The following is a 24,365-nucleotide window of genomic DNA, read 5'->3' on the forward strand; positions in this document are numbered from 1 at the left end:
ATCAGTTATCTATGAAACAATCCTAAGTTTCAAACAAAAATATTTCTCATAAATGACGTAAACACATGTGACCACCACTACATGCGCATGCGTCATAGGTAATCTTGCATGACAGAAACACCTTCTGCTTGTGATCGAGAAATGAAAATACACAGCATATAGCTTAAAGAAAACGGATTTTTGGCATTCAGTGTAGAAGTCGTGTACGAGTCGTGAATTTCAGAAATGGAGAGCAATCCTTTTGCGGATCCTCATGCATCCAATCCATTTTCAGTAAGTAGACAAGACGAGTTGGCGGTATGTTCGCAGATTTTGAGACAGGAACTCGAAAGAGGTCTTGAATCAAATTTTTACTGCTTTCGTTTGCTAGAGCTCCAGGTTCTTTTTAAAATGTTGTTTTTTGAACAGTCCTAGTGGTGATATTAGGTTACGCAAACCAACATATGACTGCTTGTCAATGATGAAACTTGCTAACTTAATGCTTTTGATTGATTCAGTAATTGTTACTTTGTAGTGTATAACTAAGAGACCATCCTTCATAAATACTTCCCACCAGAAGTAGGCTGGGCAACATAAGATTTTGTTGTCCATTTAAAGCAGTAGCCAACAGTTCTAGGCAATTCTGAGTTAAACCCTTGTTCTAGTTTATGTTATGCACATCTGTTGATGTAATTGTGAGAATGTACATTTGTCACAGTGTGTGTGTGTGTGTGTGTGTTTACAGTTGTCACACCTGTAGTATTTCACAATGTCCAGATATATGATAAGCTAATTAACCTACAAGTGAAGTAGAATGTTGCTAACTGAATTCCTGAGCACAGTTTGTGAGTTTTAGGCACAGAAGAATGAGTTCCATTCCCATAATAATGGTTCCCAATGATTCTATTGTTTCTCTGAAGTCTACTTAACACCAGGGTATTACTTTAAAGTGAAAGTATAGTATACCTCATACTACAGCTCTGTTGAGTGGTCTCATATCTCATTGTTCAAGTTAATTTTTTTCTTTTATTTTTACAGGACCCATCTGTTCAGCAGGCATCAGGGGCAGGCAGTGCAGGACAGCAGCAGGGAATGCTGGATGACTACAATCCCTTTGCAGAAGGAGGAAACCAGACTCGCGCAGCTGGCGGGGTCAGTGATGCTTGATCTTTAATCATGTTCAGTTTCTTTTATTGAAAAGTGTGACAGCATGCTCAGTCAGTCTTCATCAGGCCCACTTGGCACAGCTGAGGGAGAGCATTTCAGGGGGCAGCTGAGATGACAACAGTCAACAACCCCTGTTATACTGGTGGTCTGGGCCAGCAATTTGGGACAAGCCAATGTTGCCAACACCTTAAGGCTTTCCCAGGAGTTTTTTTCAGTTCAGTTGTGTTGATGGTCTTGGGTAGCAATGACTAAACTCCTTGCATACATTGACGGCCCATGCTTCAAACTTTGTGTATGCCTTTGCACTGGGCGCTAGCGGGTCCAGGTTGCCATTCACCCCCAGTCTTGCGCTAAGATCGCAAAACTCAGTCAAAAGGGCGGCTGCTAGAGTACAGTGAATAACAAGCTCACGATGCAACTAACTACTGCCATGAAAACAAAGGACTACTGCCGGGTCCTTACCAGAAAGACCTTTAGGGCATCATACCAATAGGCCATCAAATTCCGCCAGCACTCAGTCTTCCTACAGTCTGAATCTGGTGATGATTTTTACTTTGAAGACATGGCGTTTGAACAAGAAACATGAAAAACACGCTTATGAAATAAAAAATATTAGAATTTTCAGTCAGTATAGACCTTTTTCAAGGATGAAAGGTGTAATTTTGATGTGAAAAGTGGTCTATGAATAATGAAGTATGAGAAATAGTGTGAGAATGCGACAAAATGTCCAGTGAAGTATTCTCCAGAGAAGTACAGTCTTTTAACTCAATCCGGACGAATAGTTCTCTCCCTTGCTTTTCATTACAGACTAATGAAGTAGCAATGTACATAAATTGATTGAAACAGTCACTAGGTATGATTTTTTGGTATTTCTGTGTGATTCTCAAGGCCAGACCAGTGCTTTGAGTCTATGTGTAAACTGGGCAGGTACTATCCTCCTGCCTTCCCTTTGAATTAAAAAAAATATATATATAGATTAATTCAGATATAGTGTAAGTAGATCAGTCCATATGCTTTGATTCCTCCTTGAAACTGAGACTGTATGATTCAGGCACAGCAGGGTGGCGGCACTGTCCCACCCCCCCGGCCGGCCCAGACGACACAGCCGGCCATCATGACCCCCTCAGAAGAACCCCCACCATACTCCGCAACTGGAGCCCAGAAAGTGGACACCAGCGAGCTTCAGCGTCGCCAAGAGGTTAGTGGACAGTTTTTAGATAAATAGACGACTGCTGGTGAATGTTTACAATTTATATGGATGGACTTGGGATGAATTTATTTTTCCTCCTTTGAATTAGATGGTTGGCCTGTGTTGGACTTGCAGCCAGTGTAGTCAGCCTATCCCTTTATGTTGTTAGCATTTGTGTTACAGATGAAAGCATGCATGTTGAGTTTTAAGGTTTCTTGTTTTTTTGTTTGTTTTTGTGTTGTTATAAGGGTATTTTCTTTGTTTTTCAAACAAGTTTTCTGTGTATTTATTTTGTCTGATAATAATCATTTTATAAACTATGAAGAAAGGAAAAAAAAACATACATTTCATCAGCATATTTCCTGGATGAAACAGAAAAATAATCACTTCTCTATATAATAATAATATAGAAATTAACAAGTTGTAACTGCCAACAAACCAATGTTGTTTTTCACCACTCACTGTCAATAGCCTTTTAGTATTATTTATTATTTATTTTGTTATTATTTATTTTGTTTTGGTGTTTAGTAAAAATATTTCTATAAATTCAGAGATGCTCTGATATATATTTCTGATTTAATATATATCTGTGTAAGCATTCATGAAAGAAAAATGCCCCAAACTAATTTACAGTTGCAATGCAAGATCTGCTGCACACATTCCCAAATTCCCAACTTGCACAGTGGAAATGTCCTCGCTCTCAAGTTCAGGTGGGGTAAACTGCAGAGTTTCCAGTTGGTCAAAGCGTGAAAACTTTCACAGTATGTTTTTACTGAATATTTGTTGTTGTTGAATGGATCTTACTGATCATATTCCAGTGTGCTATACGATAAGAATGCATTGGAGAGTTATGTAGAGAAGTAATTGTGTGTGATTTTCTTGTGCTTTCACCTGACCTGTACTTTATTATAACGTTAACACTTTGACGGTAACACTATTGTATATAGCATGGAGCAAACAACTTGTGCTTTGTCATAACCTTGTTTGCTAGGAACTATGTCAACCAGTCAAGACATATAGAAAACACATGTAAAACATCCATTTCATAAAGCACACTTTAAAAAAAACAACAACAACAGTTTGTGATGCTTATCAATAATTGTCTTTTTAACATGTTTGAATAGTGTGTTATGCACAGACTGATTATAATGGCCACAGCAGACATTGTGCTGAAAAGTATGTGTGTATGTGATTGTTGTCAATATAAAGCAGGAGGCATCTCTTTTGGGTCAGGTGAGGCTGATCTCAGACCCCAATGGCCGTCGGCCATGACATCGCACATCACATTGTGTGTGTGTGTGTGTGGCACTTTTTAAAATTTTTTTATTATTTTTTTTTAATTCTTGTCCTTGAACCCATTACCCTGGCTGCCTCTGCTGAACCTGCCAGATACATGTTGATTTCTGTCATTTGAAATGCAACAGTATTTCTTCTGTCAAAATGATGTTGCATTCTTTTCATCTAGCAGTGTGTGTGTGTTTTCAGCTTCCTGTTTTTCCTTCTCTTGTCCACTTTTCCCTTTTTATTTGAAATTGGAAAATGTAGATTTTTTTTTTTTTTTTTTTTTTTAAGTTAAACAACTGAAGCTGATTTTTCCCCCCCCATTTCTGTTTGTATGGTAGTCAGGAGGAGAATGATAATATATATCATTTTCAAAAAAGTTGTTGAAGAGCACACCAGCATTTACTTAGCAAACATTGATGATTGATTTTTACAGGTGTAAGGAAAATCATGTTACTTGAGTTTCAGTGCTCAGCTTAGGAATTGGAGTAATAGCTGTTGAGAAAGAAAGAAAGCAGTCGGCAAACAACAGAGATTTATGTTCTGTGTATCATGGGGGTGCTGTCAGTTTGTAACACATCTGCCGCCATAAACAACACAGAGATGGGATTTCAGTTGGCTGGGATTGTTCAGCACTAGATATTTATGTTAACTGAAATCAGTTATTGGTTTTCAGTCCAACAACAAAGCCTCTCACAAAATTAAAAAGGGGTTTTGTTTGTAGAGTTCAGTGGGGGAGGGAAGGGGCAAAATTGATTCATTTGTATTGATTACCCTGTCACAAATTGATTCTGTCTTCGTTTTTTGTTTTGGTGATGCCTTTTTCAAAGTCTTCTAGTATTTGCTGTGGTCATTGTACATTGAAAATGATGCAGAAAACCTCAGTAACCGTAAGTCATGAGCAGAAATATTGATTACAAGACATAATTGTTTTAGTTACATGGGCCCAGGAAGCTTGTGCAACCTTCCCCTTGTTGTGCCTGCCATTACTGTATTGGATTGTTCATCCCTCTTCCAGTCTTCCTGCCTGCTGCCTCCCTTCCCATCCTCTTTTCATGATGACCTTTTCCTGATTCAGTGATTGTAGCGATTGTGTGATAGATAAAACATTTTTGTATGGAGACACATGAAGTTAGATTTCCTTTTACAGAGCCAAACGCTTCATCTTCGAAATATTAGAAATCTTCAACTGCAAGAATATCTTTAACCACAGAATGAAAACTTTGGGAACGAGGTGTCCGGAGTTGCACATTGCACTCAACTTCTGATCATGCAATTGTTACAGTTTATGTATCTTATCATTATGAGTTTTTGAAGTGTTGTAGCTAACTTGTGAATGTGTGTGGATGTTATCACTGGGTATTTACGGAATGAAATTAAACAACAAAGCATAGAGTAATTTGAGTGTGCATAATAATTCAGTGTGTTGTGTGCGAGCCATTGTTACCCATTTCTTCTATCGGTCGTTATTAAATTGTATGCATGGGGATGGGTAATAGATGATTATAAATACAACCAAAATGACTGTTTATGATCTCTTGTTTTGCATACATTACATAATGAAAAGTATGTATTATTATTATTATTACTGATAACTCCATTCTAACAGTTATGCTGGTCTGAAGTTGCTGGTTTGATTCATATATATATATATATATATATATATATATATATATGTTAATTTCCTTTTCCTAATAATACATTGCACAGATTTCAGAAATAGGCATTTGACAAGCAATCAGTTATTGTTACATTTTATTTGTGTATTACCTGTTGCAGTACAAAATGTCAAAATGGTACAAAATGTCAAAATTGCGACATTTTGTCCCATGTTCGCAGTACAAAATGTCACAGCATTTCAATATGCCACATATGTGACATGCTGTTCGACATTGTCGTATATTTATGTCAACTGTGGGACAGTTTGTCACACATGAATAGATCATTTTCCGTTGGGTCTGACTTGTCGGTTGAGTAAAGTACAGTTGAAAAGGTGAGTAAACACTGACCCTAGGACACAGACACCAAGTGGTAAAGATGTCCGCCTGGGGAGTGGAAGCTACCCAGTTCGATCCCCAGCTGAGTTGAACCAAAGACTTAAAAAACTGGTAACCCAGCACAGGTCAGAGATCACTTTGACGTAAATTGCAGATTTTGACTATTTAACAGCTTATTAGTATGTCATTAACTCTTTCCATACGAACGGCGAAAGAGACGACGTTAACAGCGTTTCACCACAAGTACCATCATCAAAATATTGCAAGCGGAAGGCTCTTATAATGAAGACGTGAATGTTGACAAAGAATACCACAATTCTGACGACGGAAGCTAAAGGTTGGGTCATTCAGACACCCACTGGACATCCGAGGGGTCTGTGTAGAGGAGAAGAGAGGACTGGCCGTAAGGAGTGAGTTAATACTACTGTGCCGTGTATAGTGTAGATGACAGGTAGTCACTGAAAATGACCACTGGCCACTTTTACTTAAAAAATCTAATTTTGACACTTAACAGCTTATTTCTGTCATCGGGAAATTTATGCACCTTTAATCTGGACCAGTGGTTAGTGCCATCGACCAGTGGTCACTTTAATGTAAATTGCAGGTTTTGACTATTCATCAGCTTATTAGTGTCTCCTGTGTACTACTGTACCTTGTGCAATGCACTTGACCATTGGTCAGTGACAATGACCAGTGATCACTTTGACCTAAAATGTCAGATTCTGACTCTTTAACATCTTATTACTGTCAGTGTCTCCAGAGAATGTTTGTACCTGTGATAATGCATATGACCAGTGGCCAGTGCCATTGACAAGTGGTCAGGTTGACAAATTTGCTTCTTTTTTTTTATTTAATTTTTATATATATATATATATATATATATATATATATATATATATATATATACCATGAGCATGGTACAAAATGTCGCAGTTTTGTACTGTTTTGACATTCTGTACCGCAACGGTTAGCTAAGCTGCCTACAGTTTTTGAATGGGTTTTTTTTTTATCCTCAGTATTCCCTCCCATTCTCCTTCAGAGTATGGTAACAAAAGTATATTGTTTTGTTTTGGGTTTTTTGTTTTTTGGTGGGTTTTTTTTTTTTTTTAGGGGAAAAAAAGAGAAATAGCAGGTGTGGTAGACAATAACTATAGAATGCACACAGCTTGTAAGAAACTGAGTTTAAATGATTTACTCGGTGTCTTTGCTGTCTTGTTTAGATATAAAGAAACTTATAGAGGGAAAGTTTGTAGCCAGGAAGTATATTGATTACCTGACAAAGATATATGTATGCATTCAAGTTTACAAATAGCCCATGCCTACACACATGGGGAAAAATTAACTTATAAGAAGTATGCTTTGATTACATGCACTTTACCACCATGTCACACTGAAACAAGCTTTGACAACTTGCTGGCCTGTGATGCAGGCAACGAAGCGATGAATGGACACATGTCAGAGTTAATTAGTGATTTTATATATTCTGGTTTGAAAACTGTGATTTGGTTCTGCTGACATTCCCATTTCGCCCCCATTTATACCTCCTCTCCCCTCTCTACCCCATGTGGATAAAGTAAGGCTGTAACAATGCAGATTTTTTTCTGTTGATATTCTGCTCTTTCAGTTCTACTTCTAGGGGATGCAGTTTTGGATATTGTATTGTGGTCTTAGTATCTTTTCTATTTCCATCTCTACCATTGTGGGTACTGTGCTACATAATTCAGTTTAAAAGCATGTTTACATTTTTGTGATTGGATAGTGAAGTGCGTTTCTGTGAATAGATTTAAATTTTCTTTTGACTGCCTAGCTAATCTGCCTCTGGTCAAGAATCATAAAAGAGTTTTGACTGGAAGTTTTCACTGAGTTTTGACTGGAAGTTTTCACTGATAAACCCATTCCATTAGCCCTCGAATAAACTGAAGGACTTTTTTGTTGTTGTTTGTTTTGTGACCTGTTTTTCTTACACCCAAGAAGCCTTGAAGCAATACCATTTGCAATAATGATGGGACAGTTGTTTGATCAGGAACAGATTGTGAATTTATTAGTTTTTTTCCCCTTCATTCTGATCAGGAACAAAACTGAATTAATTGATTTTTTGCCTCTTCATTCATTTCAGGAATTGGAGCGGAAAGCAGCAGAACTTCAGAGGCAGGAAAATGCATTGAAAAACATGAAACCAGGAAGTGAGTCTTCTAATGATGTGCTGTATTCTGAGTAACTGTTAATCACCCATCCACCCCTTTCCTTCCATCATTAGAACATACATTACATTTCTGTGTGACTGTGTTCATGTGAGGTGTGAATTTTCTCTCTTTACATTCTGTTACCTGTCCCTGTTTTCCTATGTACCTAAATATTAGTGGAAATTGCAATGATGTGTTGCTGCTGCATTTTGGGGCTGCAACTCCCATGTTCATTGTGTCCTATGAGAACACTTTCATGTGATTGCATTTTTATTCTCTCATGGAAACACTCTTTTTTTTGTTAGGAGAGGGCACACATGGAGCATGGAGTATTAAATGTTTCCTCAAACCACCAAATTTGCTCTTGGATTACTGTGTATTAAGTGTTTCTTTAAACTACTAAATTTGCTCTTGAATTATAGAATCTTAAGATAATGTTAATCATCTGCATACCTGTGAACACATACAGAGGTGTACAAAGCACCACTAGGTCTTCATCTGAGCTGACAGGACAGACAGGTAAAAATCACCCAGTAAATCCTTATGAGGTTCGAACTAGCATTTTCAGTGGTGTCGGTATCTGTGGTGTGTTCTGTAAATATTTGGAGTTTATGTTACAAGTTTCTCAGCCTTAAAGCCGTGATAAAGTCAGAAAAAAGGTTAAAACATTGACAGATTTGTTGCTACCATTTTCCAGCACATCTTGATTTGTCAATGAACATTGACAGAATATTGAGGAAATATTTACATTCTAACACAGAGTTTCCAATTCAACAGAAAGTTGTGTCTGAATGGTGAGCAGACTTGTTCAAAATGGACAAGGTTTTTTTTATGGATTTTGAAACTTGCTGACTAAAAGTGCTATAGATCAGTTTCGATGTTGAATATTTTAGTTGTCTGCCACTGATGGAATGATTAATTTCATGATTTCTCTCAGTCTGTTTGTCTGGTACACATTGTTCTGAACCGCTGCAACATTCCATGCTTACCCCACCCGCATTCCCCTCCGTTTCTTCCCCCCCCTCCCACCCCCTCCCCCAACACCCCCACCCCACACCCCCTTTAAGTGGTTTGGTTACGGGGGAGGAGCCATGAAGGCTTTGTCCTTTTTGTCAATGGGTGTACGAAACTCCTTTGATGTTATCAATGGATATCTAATTACGGAGCTAAAAAAGAAAGTTGATCGATCATGTTACTGGCATTGGCTTTTCAAAGTAATGTGGAGGAGAAGTGCTTGTTGTGGAAGCCAACAGCCGTCTATACAAACACAGTATGCCTGTCACAGCCAGCTGCTCACTGTGTTGTGTGAACCCCGACACTATGAGTGGATTCATATGGGGTGACATAGTCCACCACAGATGGTGGAATTAATGAGGGATGTAAAGGGGGTGGGAGGTGTGTGTGGGGGGGGGGGGGGGGGGGGGAGGCATTTCACTGGTGAAGGAACACTGGCAGCTGTGCTGTAACAGATGTTGCCCATTCTTGTGTTTCAACTGTGTTGTGGATAATTAATTAAACAATGTTTATCTGTATGTGTGTGAGAATTGCTGTTTATTAGATTTATTGATGTTGCGTAGTTTTTATGTTTGGAGGAGATGAATGTGTGATAGATTAAAAGGATGCACAAGTGGGTCACAGTATAACTTAGCCGTATGAAGAGCACAGGAACAGGAGTCATGATGGCTGCCGTCAAAAGAGGGTGCTAGCTAGCGGGACAAAGGGGAGGTTACCTACTTCCGGGAGGTTATCGGCCGTAGTTTCTTTTTCTCCACATAGGCGGATAGTAGTTTGCACAGGACAGGAATGTCGGACCCCTGCTGTAGTCTGCACTAGTTGGGTCACGGTAAGTATGTTATTTAAATGTAATTTTAGACAGAAAATTTCCTTTTATGAAGAAATTTTCTTTTTTGGTACTTGACTCTAGCCTCTTTAACACTGACTCACTCTCTTTCTCTCAGTGCTTTTTTTTATGGGTGGGGGTACATTTAATGAACTAAACTAAAAAGAGAAATAAACCACATGTTTGCTCATGCAACCAGACAGGAGCATACCTTACAGATACATGCATGGTTACATGTGTGTGTGTGTGTGTGTGTGTGATAAGCCTGATATATACATCCAATTCACAGAACATTCAGTAACCCATAGAATATTCAAGTATACACCTTCACTGCAAGGGGGGAAAGAAACCAAATATACAGGCACATACACTCATGATTACATGCATGCAAACACACATGCACACATGCAGCTTAACATTTATTACATTAAAAAAAATGTCCAGAGATATGTGCAACTAATTACACATTTTCGGTCAGGTTGGACACAAAAACAATGTAGAATGGGTTTTTTTATATTTATTTTTATTTGCTGCAAAGTGTTTAAAACATGGAATGTTTTAGTAATACTCAGGAACCACACCATATAATGAATAGATAAAATTTGCAATGTGTAAATGATCATAGATGTGCACAACATGCAAATACATGCAAAGGACAGTTTATTTGCATTCATGTGAGCTGTCACAAAACTATACACAAGCTTTTGATTTTTGGTGTGCTGCTTTGTACTGTCATTCACATGCTTTGGAGAAAAGGGGGGTGGGGGAGGAGAGGAGGGGGGAAAGAATGACCAATGCCACATTTGTTTTCAGTTTCATTCTCTTCTATACAGTTTTGTTTTTTCTTTTGCAGGTCGACAGAACAACTGGCCACCTTTGCCCAAGTTCTTGCCATGTGGACCTTGTTTCTATCAGGATTTCAGCGTAGACATTCCACTGGAGTTCCAGAGAATTGTCAAGTTTACGTACTACCTGTGGGGATGTAAGAAGCTCTTGTTTGTCCTAAATGTTCATAATGATAATGTGCATTTGTATGGTGCCCTTTGTAAGAATTCAAGGCGCTTTACATGAAAGAAAAAGTTACAAAATGCATGAACCACTCTTGACTTCCCTCTCTCTGTCTCCCGCACCCCGCCCTCCACCCCCTTTTTCTCAAACCTCACACATTCAAAGTGAGTTGGCAGGCATGTTGTAGAAATAAGAAACCAAGATTACCAACAGATAGGTTTTGAGAAGATGTTGCCAGCAGCTTGCTTTGATCTCTAGGTTTGGTTTAATAATTGAGAGCATTCTGTGCATTTTCTTGTGTCATGGATTGTCCATGTATAACAGATCATATGGTTGCGTACACATCTGGTGAAATAATTTTCAAGAAAGAAATACTGAATTCACAAGGAAATAGCTTCTCTTGTAAGTTAGCAGGAAGATGTTTAATGTTTCTTTCTCAGTTTCTGAAGAAACATTTTTTTCCTTCCAACTTTCCCACAAGGGACTTTGGACTTAGATAACCTGTGATTCTGATTCATCATATAAAGTTGATATTTGTTGTTGTTTTTTTGTGATGATCAGTGATACTTCTTTATATAGATAGTTTTTCTTTAAAAAAATGTTTTTGATTGTTCTGCCACAATTCTCCGCTAACAGAAAGTCTCTCTCTGTCTCATGTCGCCATTTTTGCCCTTGTCTGCTGTTTTATCTGTTTCATGATTGGGAGTATTTCCATACCATACAGTTTTCTGTATTGGCATTTAGGCAAGTTAAATTTCAGTCTTTATTTTGCTTTGTTCTAATATTGAGAAATGCACTTCAGTGAGGCATTTTGTGGACCCAGGCTGCAAATTTTTCAGTAATTTAAAAACCAGTCACACCCATCCTCCTTGGGTTTTTTTTTTTTCCTGCATTATTATAACTTGATATGTACAAACAGGAAAAGCCACCGCAGCAATGTATTGTGGACTAACAACTTGGAGGACAGGTTCTATCTCCACCATCAGAGGTGGTGTTTTTATTTCAGCCTGTGTGAGGCTCCTACCCAGAGCTGACTGAGTTATGGGCTCAAATGGGAAGGCAGTGACCACACAGTCGAGGGTCATCTGCTTCATACATGCGTCTTTGCGAGTGTTGCTTAAATTTCCTGACCAACACTGCAGGTGTCTATCTTCCAGCCTGGTTGATGCTGCGATATGTTATAAGAGAGCAGCCTTGTCAGGCAGTCCCAAATGTAGATAACCCCTGTAAAAGCATCTTCATCACCCCCATCATCTTAAAACAAACAAAATATCTCAAATTCTGGGATACAAAAGTTATTGGGAGACGAAAGTGTTGATTGTGTTGTGCTGCAGTCAGGCTTAAAGCTTGGCTTATATCAGGCTTAAAGCTTGGCTTATATCAGAGATTGGCATAAGCCTACAGTTCGGCAGAGTGAGAGGTGTATAATCAGTGGTTTTTCCACTGCAGTGGGTATTCATTTGCAGCTTAGTCTTTTGTGAGGGACTATGACTCTCAGACTAGGAGGGAACATTGCACTTCCTCTTAGTGCTGCAGCCTTGGGGGCTAGCTGGCCTATGGGCATCATCCCAACGCTGACTGTCCTAAAGCCCTCTTGGTTGAGAGAGTGGGGATGTAACTTAGGCAAGATATTCTCCACTGTGATCAAATTCTTGCCCAGTTAGGGGGGACTCCAGTTACCTCCTCTGCTGTTCCCATGGTTTCTTCTTCTTTGCTCATGGGCTGCAACTCCCACATTCACTTGTATGTATTCAAGTGGACTTTTACGTCTTTGACCATTTTTACCCTGCCATCTAGGCAGCCGTACTATGTTTTCTGGGGTGTGCTTGCTGGGTATGTTCTTGTTTCCTTAACCCTGAACGCTGACATGGATTACAGGATTTTTAACCTGCATATTTGATCATCTGCTTGCATATACACACGAAATGGGTTCAGGCAAAAGCAGGTCTGCACATATGTTGACCTGGGAGATTGGAAAAATCTCCACCCTTTACCCACCATGCGCTGTTAGATTCGAACCCGGGACCAGCAGATTGAAAGTGCAACGATTTAACCACTCAGCTGTTTGCGCCCATCATCCCATGGTAAAAATTTGACATGACTGACCATCACACCTGGTGTTGCAGTCCATGTGATTGTGCTGTTCCTGAACGTGCTGGCCAGCCTGGCCTGGTTCATCGTGGATGCCGATGGTGGCACGACCTTCGGCCTGTCCATCCTGTGGTTCCTCCTCTTCACCCCCTGCTCCTTCCTCTGCTGGTACAGACCTCTGTACAAGGCCTTCAGGTCAGTCCCTCCCACGGCCATGTTTTGAAGAGTTTGGGGGGATTAGATTTTCATGCTTAACTGGGGCCTCATTGCTTAGTGTTAAGAATGTTTCTGTAAATGGAATAAGCATACAGTTTTGGAAGTTCCAAACGCTTAGCGAAATGATTGCTGTGAAGATTGCTCATGCAGTCCAGCCCTGAAGTCCATTGATAATTGCATGCAGAAAAAGCAAACACACTTGAAAAAAATTGATACTTTTTTCTGCCAAATGTTAGGGTAAAATGTTGATGAGCCATAGTTGATTTAGAAGTGAATAACTGGGAACAGTGTCATTCTGCAGCACTTCTCTTAATTCTGTCAACATAAATGATGAATTCCAGTTGGTGGTCATGTACCTTGATGGACTACAAAATGTTTCTTTCATACAGGATATTTTTATTTTTTGTATTTACTACCTAAGATGAAATTTATGTTGGATAAGATCTCTTTAAACTTCATATTTTAACGAGAACTTTTGTGTGTGTGTGTTGCAGGAGTGACAGTTCCTTCAACTTCTTTGTGTTTTTCTTCGTGTTTTTCTTTCAGTTCTGTGTGTACATTATCCAGTGTATTGGGATCACCGACTTCACTGTGTAAGTGGGAATTTGACTGATCCATCTGTACTAGAAAACAAGTTTATGAACTATGAATGTGCTAGCTGTAGGCTTGTGATGAGGTGAAACAGATCTGTGGACACTGATTTCTTTGTGTTTAGGATCAGAAATGAAGGGGTAAAGCATGTTATTGTTTGTATTCGGAGTTGTATTTGTAGTTATGCATATTGACATTGGTATGTTCAGGCGCATCCTTGGTTATAAAGTCAGGCACATGCTCAGTTATAGACATGAATATGGGCTTTGCCTCAGGCATAAATACAGGCACATGTTGACATAAACACAGACACTGGCTCAGACATTAACTCAGACACTGGCTCAGACATTAACTCAGACACTGGCTCAGACATTAACAAAAGCATTGGCTCAGATGTAAACAGGCACTGGATCAGACATAATACATGCATTGGCTCAGACATAAACTCAGGCACTGGATCAGACATAAACATTAACACAAGCATTGGCAGACAAACACATTCTCTGGCACAGATATAAACACAGGCACATGCTTGGAAATAAACACAGGCACTGGCTCAGACATAAATGCAGGTGCATGCTCATAAATAAACACAGGCACATGCTTGGATGTAACACACCCATCCTATTAACACTCTCTTGTTGTCCTCTCTCCAGCCACCTCTCCCACAGCGTCCCCAGTTAATTAAAACGACAATATTAAGAGGGAGTGCAGTGTTAAAGACTGAATTTTGTGGTTTTGTTTTTCCACATTGAATCAGTGCAGCCATCTGTTTTATCTGCCAGTTTGTGCCGGATTGCAGATGCAATTAAAATGTGTGCCTGTTCCTTTCCAGCGGCATCATTGCTGGTCTGGGGGTGGTTGGTGAGAACCTGGCTGCAGGCTTGATCATGATCTTTGTGGGCATCTTCTTTGCCCTGCTGGCCATCATAAGTTTTGCTGTGTTAGTCAAGGTAGTGGCCCCCTCCTCATCCTGCTCCCCCCCCCCCCCCCACCTTCACCCTCCCCTGAGGGTTGACTGGCTGTTTCCATCCGCAGGTTTGAGTTTGACTGGTTCCTCTGCAGAGATTTAACTGCAAATTTCACAAAACGAAAAGGCAGAGTTCCAGCAGATGAAATGTTCTGTCCTTGTAACAGTATAAAACTTGCAACTGTGTTTTTGTCATTTTTTACTAGAAAAAGAAAGTTTGGTTTAATTACACATACTTCACTGTGACCCCCACTGGTGCAGGCTCTGGGAGGGGTCTGGATTCCTGTCCAAAAATTTCCCAGTTTTTAGAATTCTGTCACACAAAGGTAATACATATTGAATGAACTAATCACTTTTGAAGAAAGATAAAACATGTTGAAAGAACTATATCTTGGTATAGTTTGTGAGACAGTTTGTGTTGGCAGCAGTCCAAAATCCAAATTTGTTGTATTGAACCATTTTCGTCAACTGAAATGTGAACGATGCACAGTTAAGAACTGCGGGAAGCATCACTGTTAAACTCAAGCCTGTTGTATACATGTATTTTGTTTCCCCAGTGAAATCCATATAGTGGGTGTTTTGATATGTTTGGTGGTTTCTTCAGTGACTTGTCTCTGCATGCGTGGTGCCTGATGGTGTTTCTGGTGATGTAGGCATCCCGTTATCTGATTTGGCTGTTCTCTTTTCATGATTTGCATTGAGTGCGTCCACCATTCCACTTGGCTGACAACTTTCTACTGCACATTTTTGTTCTGAGGCATATCTTTGTTTGGTATGTGTGTGTGTGTACAACTTCAAGCATGTAGTAGGAAAATAATGGAAATGACAGCAACATTGACCTGTGGTAAGAAAGGCAGAAAGGGAATCAGATATCTGAACATGTGGATGAAATCTGATATAGTTATGGATGATCACGGCTCTCCTGTCATGGTGTTGTGGGTGTTTTTCTGTGGACATGTTTCACAGCCATCCCTCTGTCTGTCTTCACACTGTTGTTTTGGATTGAGTATGGCCCAGTTTCCCGGTCACATGTTTTGTGATTGGCTAGCATTTCTTTTGCTGTCTCCTCTTTGTTGTGGTTAGTGATTAGTACAGTTGTTTCCATTCTTTCTTTTCTCAGTGTCGATGTGTGTGTGTGTGCGCTTCAGCATTCACGGGCAGCAACTCACACATTTTCATTTTTGCAAGTTTTACGTGTTGGACCCTTTTTTGTTGTTTTTACCCTACTCTTAAGGCCATTATTTTGCTCGTACTTTATTTTGGAGGTGTTGCTTAATAGTGTTTTTCCATGTTTTCTTCACCACAATATGCACACATGGAATCTTTTTATCTGCATGCTGACAAACACAAAAGGATTCTTGTGTTGGCAAGTCTACAGATAAGTTGACCCATTGAACATGAAAAATCTCCACCCTGTACACACCATGTGGTGCAAGAATTCAAATTTGATTTGAATCTGTTTCCTTGAGGATGTTCTGAAGACAGTTTTCTGGGTCGTTCTGTACACACCATTTTTTTAACCTTCTGGGTGAAGATCAAGTCTTCACTGTTCTCCATGGTCAAATATTTCTCTTATTTCAGTTCTTGTGTGATGACCTTTGTTGCTGACTTTGCAGTAATCAGGACTGCTTAAGACATCTTTTCAGTATCCTGGCCTATTTGCTTCAGTATAATTTGATAGATACATGGAGCAAGACTTTTGCACAGTAATATCTGACTTCCAGCTGTGGCTAAAATTGAATGACACTTGGAGTAAGCAGGTTGTTAAGACTGAAACAGTGTCAAATTTATGTTCTGTTCAACATCTATTTTCTGGTAATGTCAATCTTTGCTGTCTCTGTCTTCTTGGAAATAATCCACCATCTCATCCTCCTCACAGGCTACATGGTCTCATCAGCAGAGGAATGTGTGAAGGAATCTTGTTGGAAACCCCAGAGTGGATTAGGAAACAGTGGCAGGGGGAGCAGATACTGGACCATGCCTGGTGAAGCAGTACATTATTGACGCTTGTACCTGTTCTTTTGTGTGTCTCCACCCACTTGTTTTCACAGAACCTGTCAGCAGTTCTTGTCCCGAAGGTTCAGGTGCATTATCATGTTTGTATGTATGTGAGTAGTTTTAATGCATATGCCTTGAGTTTGACGTTATGTTGTGATTCGCAGGTTTAGAGTTTTCTTGGTTGCCAGGTTGTTGTGAATGTCAAATTGTGCATGTTTCTGTGAACATTTTTGTGTTTGCAGGTTCTTTATAATTTATATTATTTTTTGTTTAACTGTGGATTTTGTTTTGCTTTTCCCAGTGGTTGGATAAATGGGATAAGGGTTGCCACAGACAAAAACGTGGGTGCTGGCGCCATCATGCTGTTTGTAGCTTTCTTTTTTACCCTAAAATCTGTGGTCACAATACTCCTGCTCATCAAGGTACAGTGCTTTTTTTTTTTTTTAATATTTTATTTGTAAGGGGGAAGATGGTAGCATATCAGCCAAGACTCCTTTGTAGTAGCTTTTTAGACTCAGTATATTACATAAGATCAGTTTTTTCGGCTAAGAAATTATTGTTCGGATCTGTTGAAGATGGGGTGGATTATGTGCATGACAGTTTTTCATTTGCAGAATCTTGAAACTTTCAAATTGATGACTTGCAAATTGGAATAGATAAGGGGGATTACTCATTCAGTCGAATTTGATAATCCAGTGATGTGGTTGGCAGAAGGCTGCCCACAGGGAGGGAGGGGGGGCTGTGGGGGGTGTGGGGGGGTCAGGCAAGCTTCAGTTGATGTGAGAACGGAATCAGTTCACAAGAAAGCAGATCTAGTGCACTGGATGATATGGAGTGTCCTGCATCAAAAGGGGGTGGGAGGGGGCGAAGTGGGTTTGCATCTAGAAATAATAGAAGTGTCCTTTGTTTTCATAGTCCCCCCCACCTCCACCCCCACTTTTGTGCTTACAGAAGGAAAAAAGGAATCGGAAATGCACTTTTTTTTTCTTTTTCTTTTTTTCTCCAAACAGAGAACAGGTGTACATCCAGATATCTTCTTAAGGGAGGGGGGCACAGATGAACTGTGTAAATGTTGTCTTGCACTGTACCTTAGGACATTATATGTATCACTGCATGCGGTGCTTGAAGTTGATGCACGGTGTAGGGACAGTGCAGCTGTTCTTAGACCTTTGTTGTGGTTCACTGACATTCATGATGGTGAGAAGAATAAGAAATGTTGTTTGCTATGGAATTTGAATTATTTTCAGAATAAATAGACGTGTAAGGGAAAGATTATAAGATCACAAATTGATGTTTCCATTTTATTTTATTGGTGGGGGTGGGGTCTCAAATTTATTCCATTTTTGTTCTTCTCTCCAATTTACTGTTTTAAGGGGGAGGGGCAGAGAAAAAGGGGAGACATGGGTAAGGCATATTTGACAGTTATATGTTTTTATATGTACGTTTTGTAGGTTTGTGAGATTTTTTTTTTTTTTTTTTTTTTTTTTTTTTTTAACTTTTCATTAATTTATGATAAAATAAAATGAACCATGTTCACAGATACATTTTGATAATTCTGTCTTTATTCTATGTTTGATTTGCATTTAGAATACTATTAGGATATCAGAGTTATGTCATCTGTTAAGTAAAGTGAACCATTCAGCTTTCTTGAATCAAATTTTGTTTCTGTTGGTTTAAAAGTTCTAAGTTTGCAAACTAGGTGCCTGTTGTTGATTATAATGCAACTTGGATGCCAGAATGTTACATTGAATGTTTAAGTGACAGTGCATGTACTGTATTAGAAAAAAATATATTAGATATTGGGAGTTTCAGCTTGATAATGTACATTTGAGCATTCTTGAAATACACATTCGGCTCAGTTGCATTGAATATGTTAAAACTTAAAGATGGAGACATGTGGTATGAATGTTGCGGTTGTATGAAAAGTTTGCACAAGATGCAAGTGAGGTTTGTTGGGTGAAAATATGACATTGACATTTCCAGGATGTGTGCCAGATGTATATTATGATTACACACAGGCATGTAGGGTAGTGTTGTGTGAAAATGTGACAGCAACATTATCAGAGGTGCATATCAGATGTATTTGATCACACACAGTCATGTGGGGTTGTGTTGTGTGAAAGTATGTGAACAATAATTTGAAAGTTGCATGCCAGATGTATATGATCCCACACAGTTATGGGTTAGTGTTGTGTGAAAGTATGGAGGACAGTTTGAAAGGTGCGTGCCGGACACACCTGATGACAGTGTGTTGTGCACACAGGTACACCGCATCTACCGCAGCACGGGCGCCAGCTTCCAGAAAGCTCAGGCGGAGTTTGCCTCGGGGGTGATGAAGAACGAAGCGGTTCAGAACGCGGCAGCCGACGCTGCCGCAGGGGCTGCACGGGGGGCGGTGAGCGGCCAGTACGGCTCCAACAACCGCTACTAGCAGACGACACATGAATGAGGCATCAGCATGGATGGTGCAGAGGTTTCAGGTTCTGGAGCTGTGGGCCCAGCATCACTGGGGGAAACGGGGGGGGACCAACTTGCTACTTAGTGGGGCTGCTGCCATGGAGAGTGGTGCGGAGGGGTCTGTTTGCTTGGATGGCAGTCATAAAGCCGTTTGGATGACCTTAGAGAGATTAATGAGCGTTAAAATTTTTGAACAAAATTTCTTCTGTTCTTATATCCTTTTGACTAAATCTTGCAGTTTAATTTGTTTGCTCCCACCCGGTATCTTATCTGTTTTATACTTGTGCACTGGTGATCAGTGCATGTACATGGTGGATGCTCGGACCTGAAATATGTTGTACTTTCTGTGAACAAGGAGAGTGGAGCTATTGGTGAAAAAAGGATTACTTGATACATCTTCAGGACCTGAAGAGTTTTTATGTGAAGTTTGCAGACACTAGTCCAGTCCATTTTAGAAGATTTTTGCTTTATTACTAAGAGATAAAAAAAAAATGTTATGGAAGGTTATGAACTGCAGTGTACTGGAAAGCTTCAACTAGGAAAGTACAGCAGTTCTGTGGTTTGTCTTGTTTTGGAGGAAAGGACTGAAAAGCTAATGAGTCTGTAAAGAACGAACAGAAATATGGAGCGAAGCATTTATTGAGATCTTCACATCATTTATCTTTGCTTTCGCGTTATCAGTATATTCGTTTGTTTTTCCAACTTACATAGACTGGCCACATGGAGATGGAATCTTGACAGGAAGTGAATAGAGTTTTATAAGACATGGGAAAAGAGGAATGGCCAGGGAAGTTGATGTTGGTCCTGAACAGACAGCCAACCTGACTAATCAGGATCCAGTGCAGTAAAGAGTTCATCAGAGGAGGGGTATCCTGCATTCCCCCAGTTGATTATAATGTAGAGATCAGCCATGAAACTGTAAGAAACAATTGTGTGGGAAAGTGGTTGCACTTAGCTTGGTGTTTTGATGGTTCTGTTTTTGCTCTGTCAGCTTGCATCATTATTCTCCAGGTTTCACAAAATTATTTATCTGTCTGTTGAGGTTATTGCCAAAATCGTGTTGCAAAAGAGTGTATCTGCTTTGAAGGTTTTAGAGTGCCAAGAACATTAATTAATGGTTATGCAAGTTCTATTTTATCCTTGAAATGAATTCTTTATTGGTCAGAACTTAATTCCAAGACAGCCACCTATAACAAGTTTTGTTTTCTCAAAGCTACCCCTTACGACTTCAGTTATAATCAGCCGTGCTGTGTGTTGACTGTAATCTCCATTTGCTCCAGTTCTTGCCTCCCTGTGAACCGTGGTTTGTGGTTTGTGCAGTCAGCTGTGATCCACCACTTCAGACGGAACTCTGCTGTCTGCGTTGTGTTATGCATATCTCTGTGTTACTGTGTTCCCTGTTTCTTTGTTCTGCCTTGTTTCCTGTGTCTGAGCCTGTAACTGGAGTGCACAAGAACTAACATTATGCAAATTCTGAATTTGTCCTCACCTCTTATTTCCAAGTGTTACAGAGTATGTGTTTGCAAGTGTCGCCTACGTCTTTATACTGAATTTTTTTTTCAGGTGCCATGTTAGAATAATGAACATCATGTAGTTCCTAGAAGAAGAACAACAAAAAATCATTAATTATCATGGTGTTTCTGTTTGTTCATGTTTTTTTCTTCCTGACTGCTGTAAAGGTGATGTAACTTTGGAGGGATTAATGTGATAATGTGTTACACACTGGCAGTTTCATCCTGTGTTTTCTGTGGTGCATGTCCATTGGTATGTTGTGAATACAATGAGGGTAAATGGTGATGTTCTTTTGGGTTTCTTGTTTTGTATTTGATGCAGAATTTAGCTGGGAGTCCAGTGTTTCATATGCTATGCGTGTTAGCTAATAATCGAAGGAATATTGTTCAGAAAAAATAGTAGCATTGTAGTTGCAAGAGCAACAGTTGATGTAAATGAGTTTTTTGTCTGTTTTGTTTTTTTTGTTTTTTTTATTTGGGGAGGGAATCTGGAAAATATAACCAGGAAAAGGCAATTGGCCTAACTCTGAAGAAATTTTAACAAAATTGGTTTCTTTTTAAATTCAGTTGACAGTGTACGTTATGTTGGTATTTGTCTTTCTTTATCTGATATTTGAATTCAGTTGACATTGTGCATTTTATTGCCATTGATCTATTTTTAAAACTTGCTGAAAAAAATTGATAATCTGTTCAAACACATCTTAGTGTTCACATTTTTGTGTACTTTTTTTTTAAAATGAATGAATGGTCTGTGACAGTGACAATGAATTATATACTGCTTCATAAAGACTTAGCTGAGGTCTGATAAGACCTAACGCTTTATTGGTTAGGTTGACTGAGAGCTTGAGGCAAAAGCAGAACATCATCAATAAAGTGCTGATCATGTCTTTGTGCCTGTCACCATGCTGCTTCTGTCTTGTGTAGCGCTGCCTTAAGGTATGTCACATTTTCGCTCTGGCCCATTTTCACCCTGGTCTTGTACTTTGTCATCAGATCCATTTAGCGCTTTTTCTTCTCAAATGAGGTGTTTTTGTGGAGATTTTTTTTTTTTTTTTAGTTTTTGTGAAGAACTTTTCCCCTACCTTTCACTGTTATATAGTTTTTGTGAAGAACTTTTCCCCTACCTTTCACTGTTATATAGTTTTTGTGAAGAACTTTTCCCCTACCTTTCACTGTTACATAGTTTTTGTGAAGAACTTTTCCCCTACCTTTCACTGTTTTATAGTTTTTGTGAAGAACTTTTCCCTACCTTTCACTGTTTTATAGTTTTTGTGAAGAACTTTTCCCTACCTTTCACTGTTTTATAGTTTTTGTGAAGAACTTTTCCCCTACCTTTCACTGTTTTATAGTTTTTGTGAAGAACTTTTCCCCTACCTTTCACTGTTTTATAGTTTTTGTGAAGAACTTTTCCCCTACCTTTCACTGTTATATAGTTTTTGTGAAGAACTTTTCCCCTACCTTTCACTGTTATATAGTTTTTGTGAAGAACTTTTCCCCTACCTTTCACTGTTATATAGTTTTTGTGAAGAACTTTTCCCTACCTTTCACTGTTTTATAGTTTTTGTGAAGAACTTTTTCCCTACCTTTCACTGTTCAGCAGTTTTTGTGAAGAACTTTTCCCCTACCTTTCACTGTTATATAGTTTTTGTGAAGAACTTTCTCCCTACCTTTCACTGTTCAGCAGTTTTTGTGAAGAACTTTTTCCCTACCTTTCACTGTTATATAGTTTTTGTGAAGAACTTTTCCCCTACCTTTCACTGTTACATAGTTTTTGTGAAGAACTTTTTCCCTACCTTTCACTGTTTTATAGTTTTTGTGAAGAACTTTTTCCCTACCTTTCACTGTTCAGCAGTTTTTGTGAAGAACTTTTCCCCTACCTTTCACTGTTTTATAGTTTTTGTGAAGAACTTTTCCCCTACCTTTCACTGTTCAGCAGTTTTTGTGAAGAACTTTTCCAATACCTTTCACTGTTTAGCAGTTTTTGTGGAGAACTTTTCCAATACCTTTTTTCTGTTTCTAGTTTTTATGAAGAAATTTTCTTGTACCTTTCGCTGTTTACAGTTTTTGTGAAGTACTTTTCCTATTCCTTTCTCTGTTTATAGTTTTCAAGTATTTCATGAGTATTTTCATCCAGTTGAAGGTACTTTCTTTGTTGAATGGCACACGATTATGTTAAATGTTCTTGCTAAGTGAATTTCTTGCTAAATAAGTGATCATCAGCTTTATATTGAAAGTTGGAGTGCTGTTGAATGATAATATCTTGATCCTTCTCCTGGTATCATTTCCTCGTATTACAGTGTGACAGGTGCTTCTTGCAGAACATAGAGCTTCTCTCGTTTTCCATTGCTCTCACAGTGCATCACAGTAGTTCTGACTGTGTTCATCCGCAGTTTAAGACATTGCCACAGTCTGCTTTTCTCATGCAATAAACAGTATGGGACGAGGGTCTCTGCTTGCTTGTTACCGAGAACCACACAATATATGTTTCATGAATGAATCCAATAAATTTACAGAATGCTGTTCGAATTTTCCTTCTATTTAGATTAGTACTCCTGAAGAGTGTTAAATGGTAGTTAAATGATTCCCATTGTTAGTAATCTTTGTTTACTATTGGTTTTTTTAATGCATTTATAGTATGTTTGTGTGGATTTTTTCCCTCTGAATGTGATTGTGAATGTAGCAGGGAGATAAGAGATGAACTCCCATTCTGTGTTGTTACAGTGTAAAAGAGCTGATGAAAAATATTCAGAAAACGTGGAGAATGAGAGAATATGGCTTGCGGATTCTCTGATGACAACCAAGGAATTGTTGTAATGAAATCATTCCATTTTGATCTTTTAGGTTGATTTTGTGTGTATGTAGTGTATTTTTGTGATTGAGATTTATATCTTTTACTTCACCCTCTACCCTCACTTTACCTTCTTCCCTCTCTTTCCTGGAGTGGAAGAGATAAAATTGTTTTGTTAGAATGCTTTCAGTGGGTGATTTTTATTTCATGTCATAAACATGGCTTACAGATGTTTACATTCATGGTATTCAAAGCCATATTTTTTGCTTGTCAGCAGATTAATCAATCATTAATTTTTATTTATTTCAGAACTTTGATGTGAATTATATATTGATAAATCTTTAATGATTAAAGGCATGAATGTAAATATTTGTAATTTCTGTTCTGTGAATATTTGAAATAATAAAACAATTTGTGGAATACTGCGAGACCAAGAAAAAGTATAAAAAAAAATTTATAAAAACATTGAAATTTGAATGGTGTGTTCTGTATGTGTGTGTATCACATGAGATTGTATGTGCATGCAAACATGAGCATTCATTTTATTTGAAAACTTCGAGTAACCCATGTGACCTGAATTAAAATCATTTTGAAATTAACATTTGTTGAAGTAATTTTTAATTTCTGTGTAATTTTATATTAAACTTTAAAACAGTATCAGTGTAAGTTTCACAAGTTTTCACATTTGCATTGATTTAAAGCCACCAGTCTTTAACACTATGAATGCTGATGATAATGATGAGTATGCTCATCAGTGAAGGCTGTTGTCTCACTGTGATGAAAGTGTGTTTAGGTTGCAGATCAGGATGTCTGGCACCATTCTTTATTATTGCTTTATTTTCAGATTGCATTGGTTTACTCAGTAAAATCATATACCACTTGAAAGCAAACAAAAAGTAGTTATTGCACTTCATGCCACACTGATTTCATTGCACCAAGGTGTAGCAGTCATAGGGTTAAAGATAAAAGAAAGATGATTACACCAATCACATTTCTTTTTTTTTTTCTTTTTTTTAAATAATAAAAAAAAACCTGCTCTTGAACCTACCCCTATGGCTGAAATCTTGATGCATGCTATCAAGGCTGCCTATGGCTGTCA

The 24,365-nt window shown here is 38.7% G+C and overlaps 1 protein-coding gene and 1 long non-coding RNA gene across 12 annotated transcripts; one reads left to right on the top strand and one right to left on the bottom strand.

Annotated features, from left to right (window-relative positions):
* The first annotated feature begins 95 nt into the window (after positions 1-95).
* On the top strand, positions 96-22,098 carry LOC143297317 (secretory carrier-associated membrane protein 1-like). Of its 3 annotated transcripts, none has more exons than XM_076609599.1 (10): positions 96-273; positions 1,018-1,131; positions 2,198-2,344; positions 3,545-3,568; positions 7,730-7,796; positions 10,490-10,618; positions 12,771-12,930; positions 13,446-13,544; positions 14,378-14,495; positions 18,774-22,098. In XM_076609599.1, the coding sequence occupies exons 1-10, from the start codon at positions 226-228 to the stop codon at positions 18,939-18,941; spliced, it is 1,074 nt and encodes a 357-aa protein (XP_076465714.1). In that variant the 5' UTR covers positions 96-225; the 3' UTR covers positions 18,942-22,098. The 3 variants fall into 3 exon arrangements, with proteins under 3 accessions (XP_076465714.1, XP_076465713.1, XP_076465715.1); XM_076609598.1 differs by lacking the exon at positions 14,378-14,495 and adding an exon at positions 16,812-16,932; XM_076609600.1 differs by lacking the exons at positions 3,545-3,568; positions 14,378-14,495 and adding an exon at positions 16,812-16,932.
* On the bottom strand, positions 21,533-23,826 carry LOC143297318 (uncharacterized). 9 transcript variants are annotated; one of them, XR_013057240.1, is made up of 3 exons: positions 22,272-23,826; positions 21,687-22,229; positions 21,533-21,644 (listed from the first exon to the last, which is right to left on the bottom strand). It is a non-coding gene; the product is annotated as an uncharacterized LOC143297318 (long non-coding RNA). The 9 variants fall into 9 exon arrangements; XR_013057243.1 differs by having other exon boundaries at positions 21,550-21,644; positions 21,728-22,229; positions 22,272-23,825; XR_013057244.1 differs by having other exon boundaries at positions 21,577-21,644; positions 21,769-22,229; positions 22,272-23,825.
* Between the last annotated feature and the right edge of the window lie 539 nt (positions 23,827-24,365).

Source organism: Babylonia areolata, chromosome 22 (assembly GCF_041734735.1).
Source record: "Babylonia areolata isolate BAREFJ2019XMU chromosome 22, ASM4173473v1, whole genome shotgun sequence".
NCBI classification, from domain to species: domain Eukaryota; kingdom Metazoa; phylum Mollusca; class Gastropoda; order Neogastropoda; family Buccinidae; genus Babylonia; species Babylonia areolata.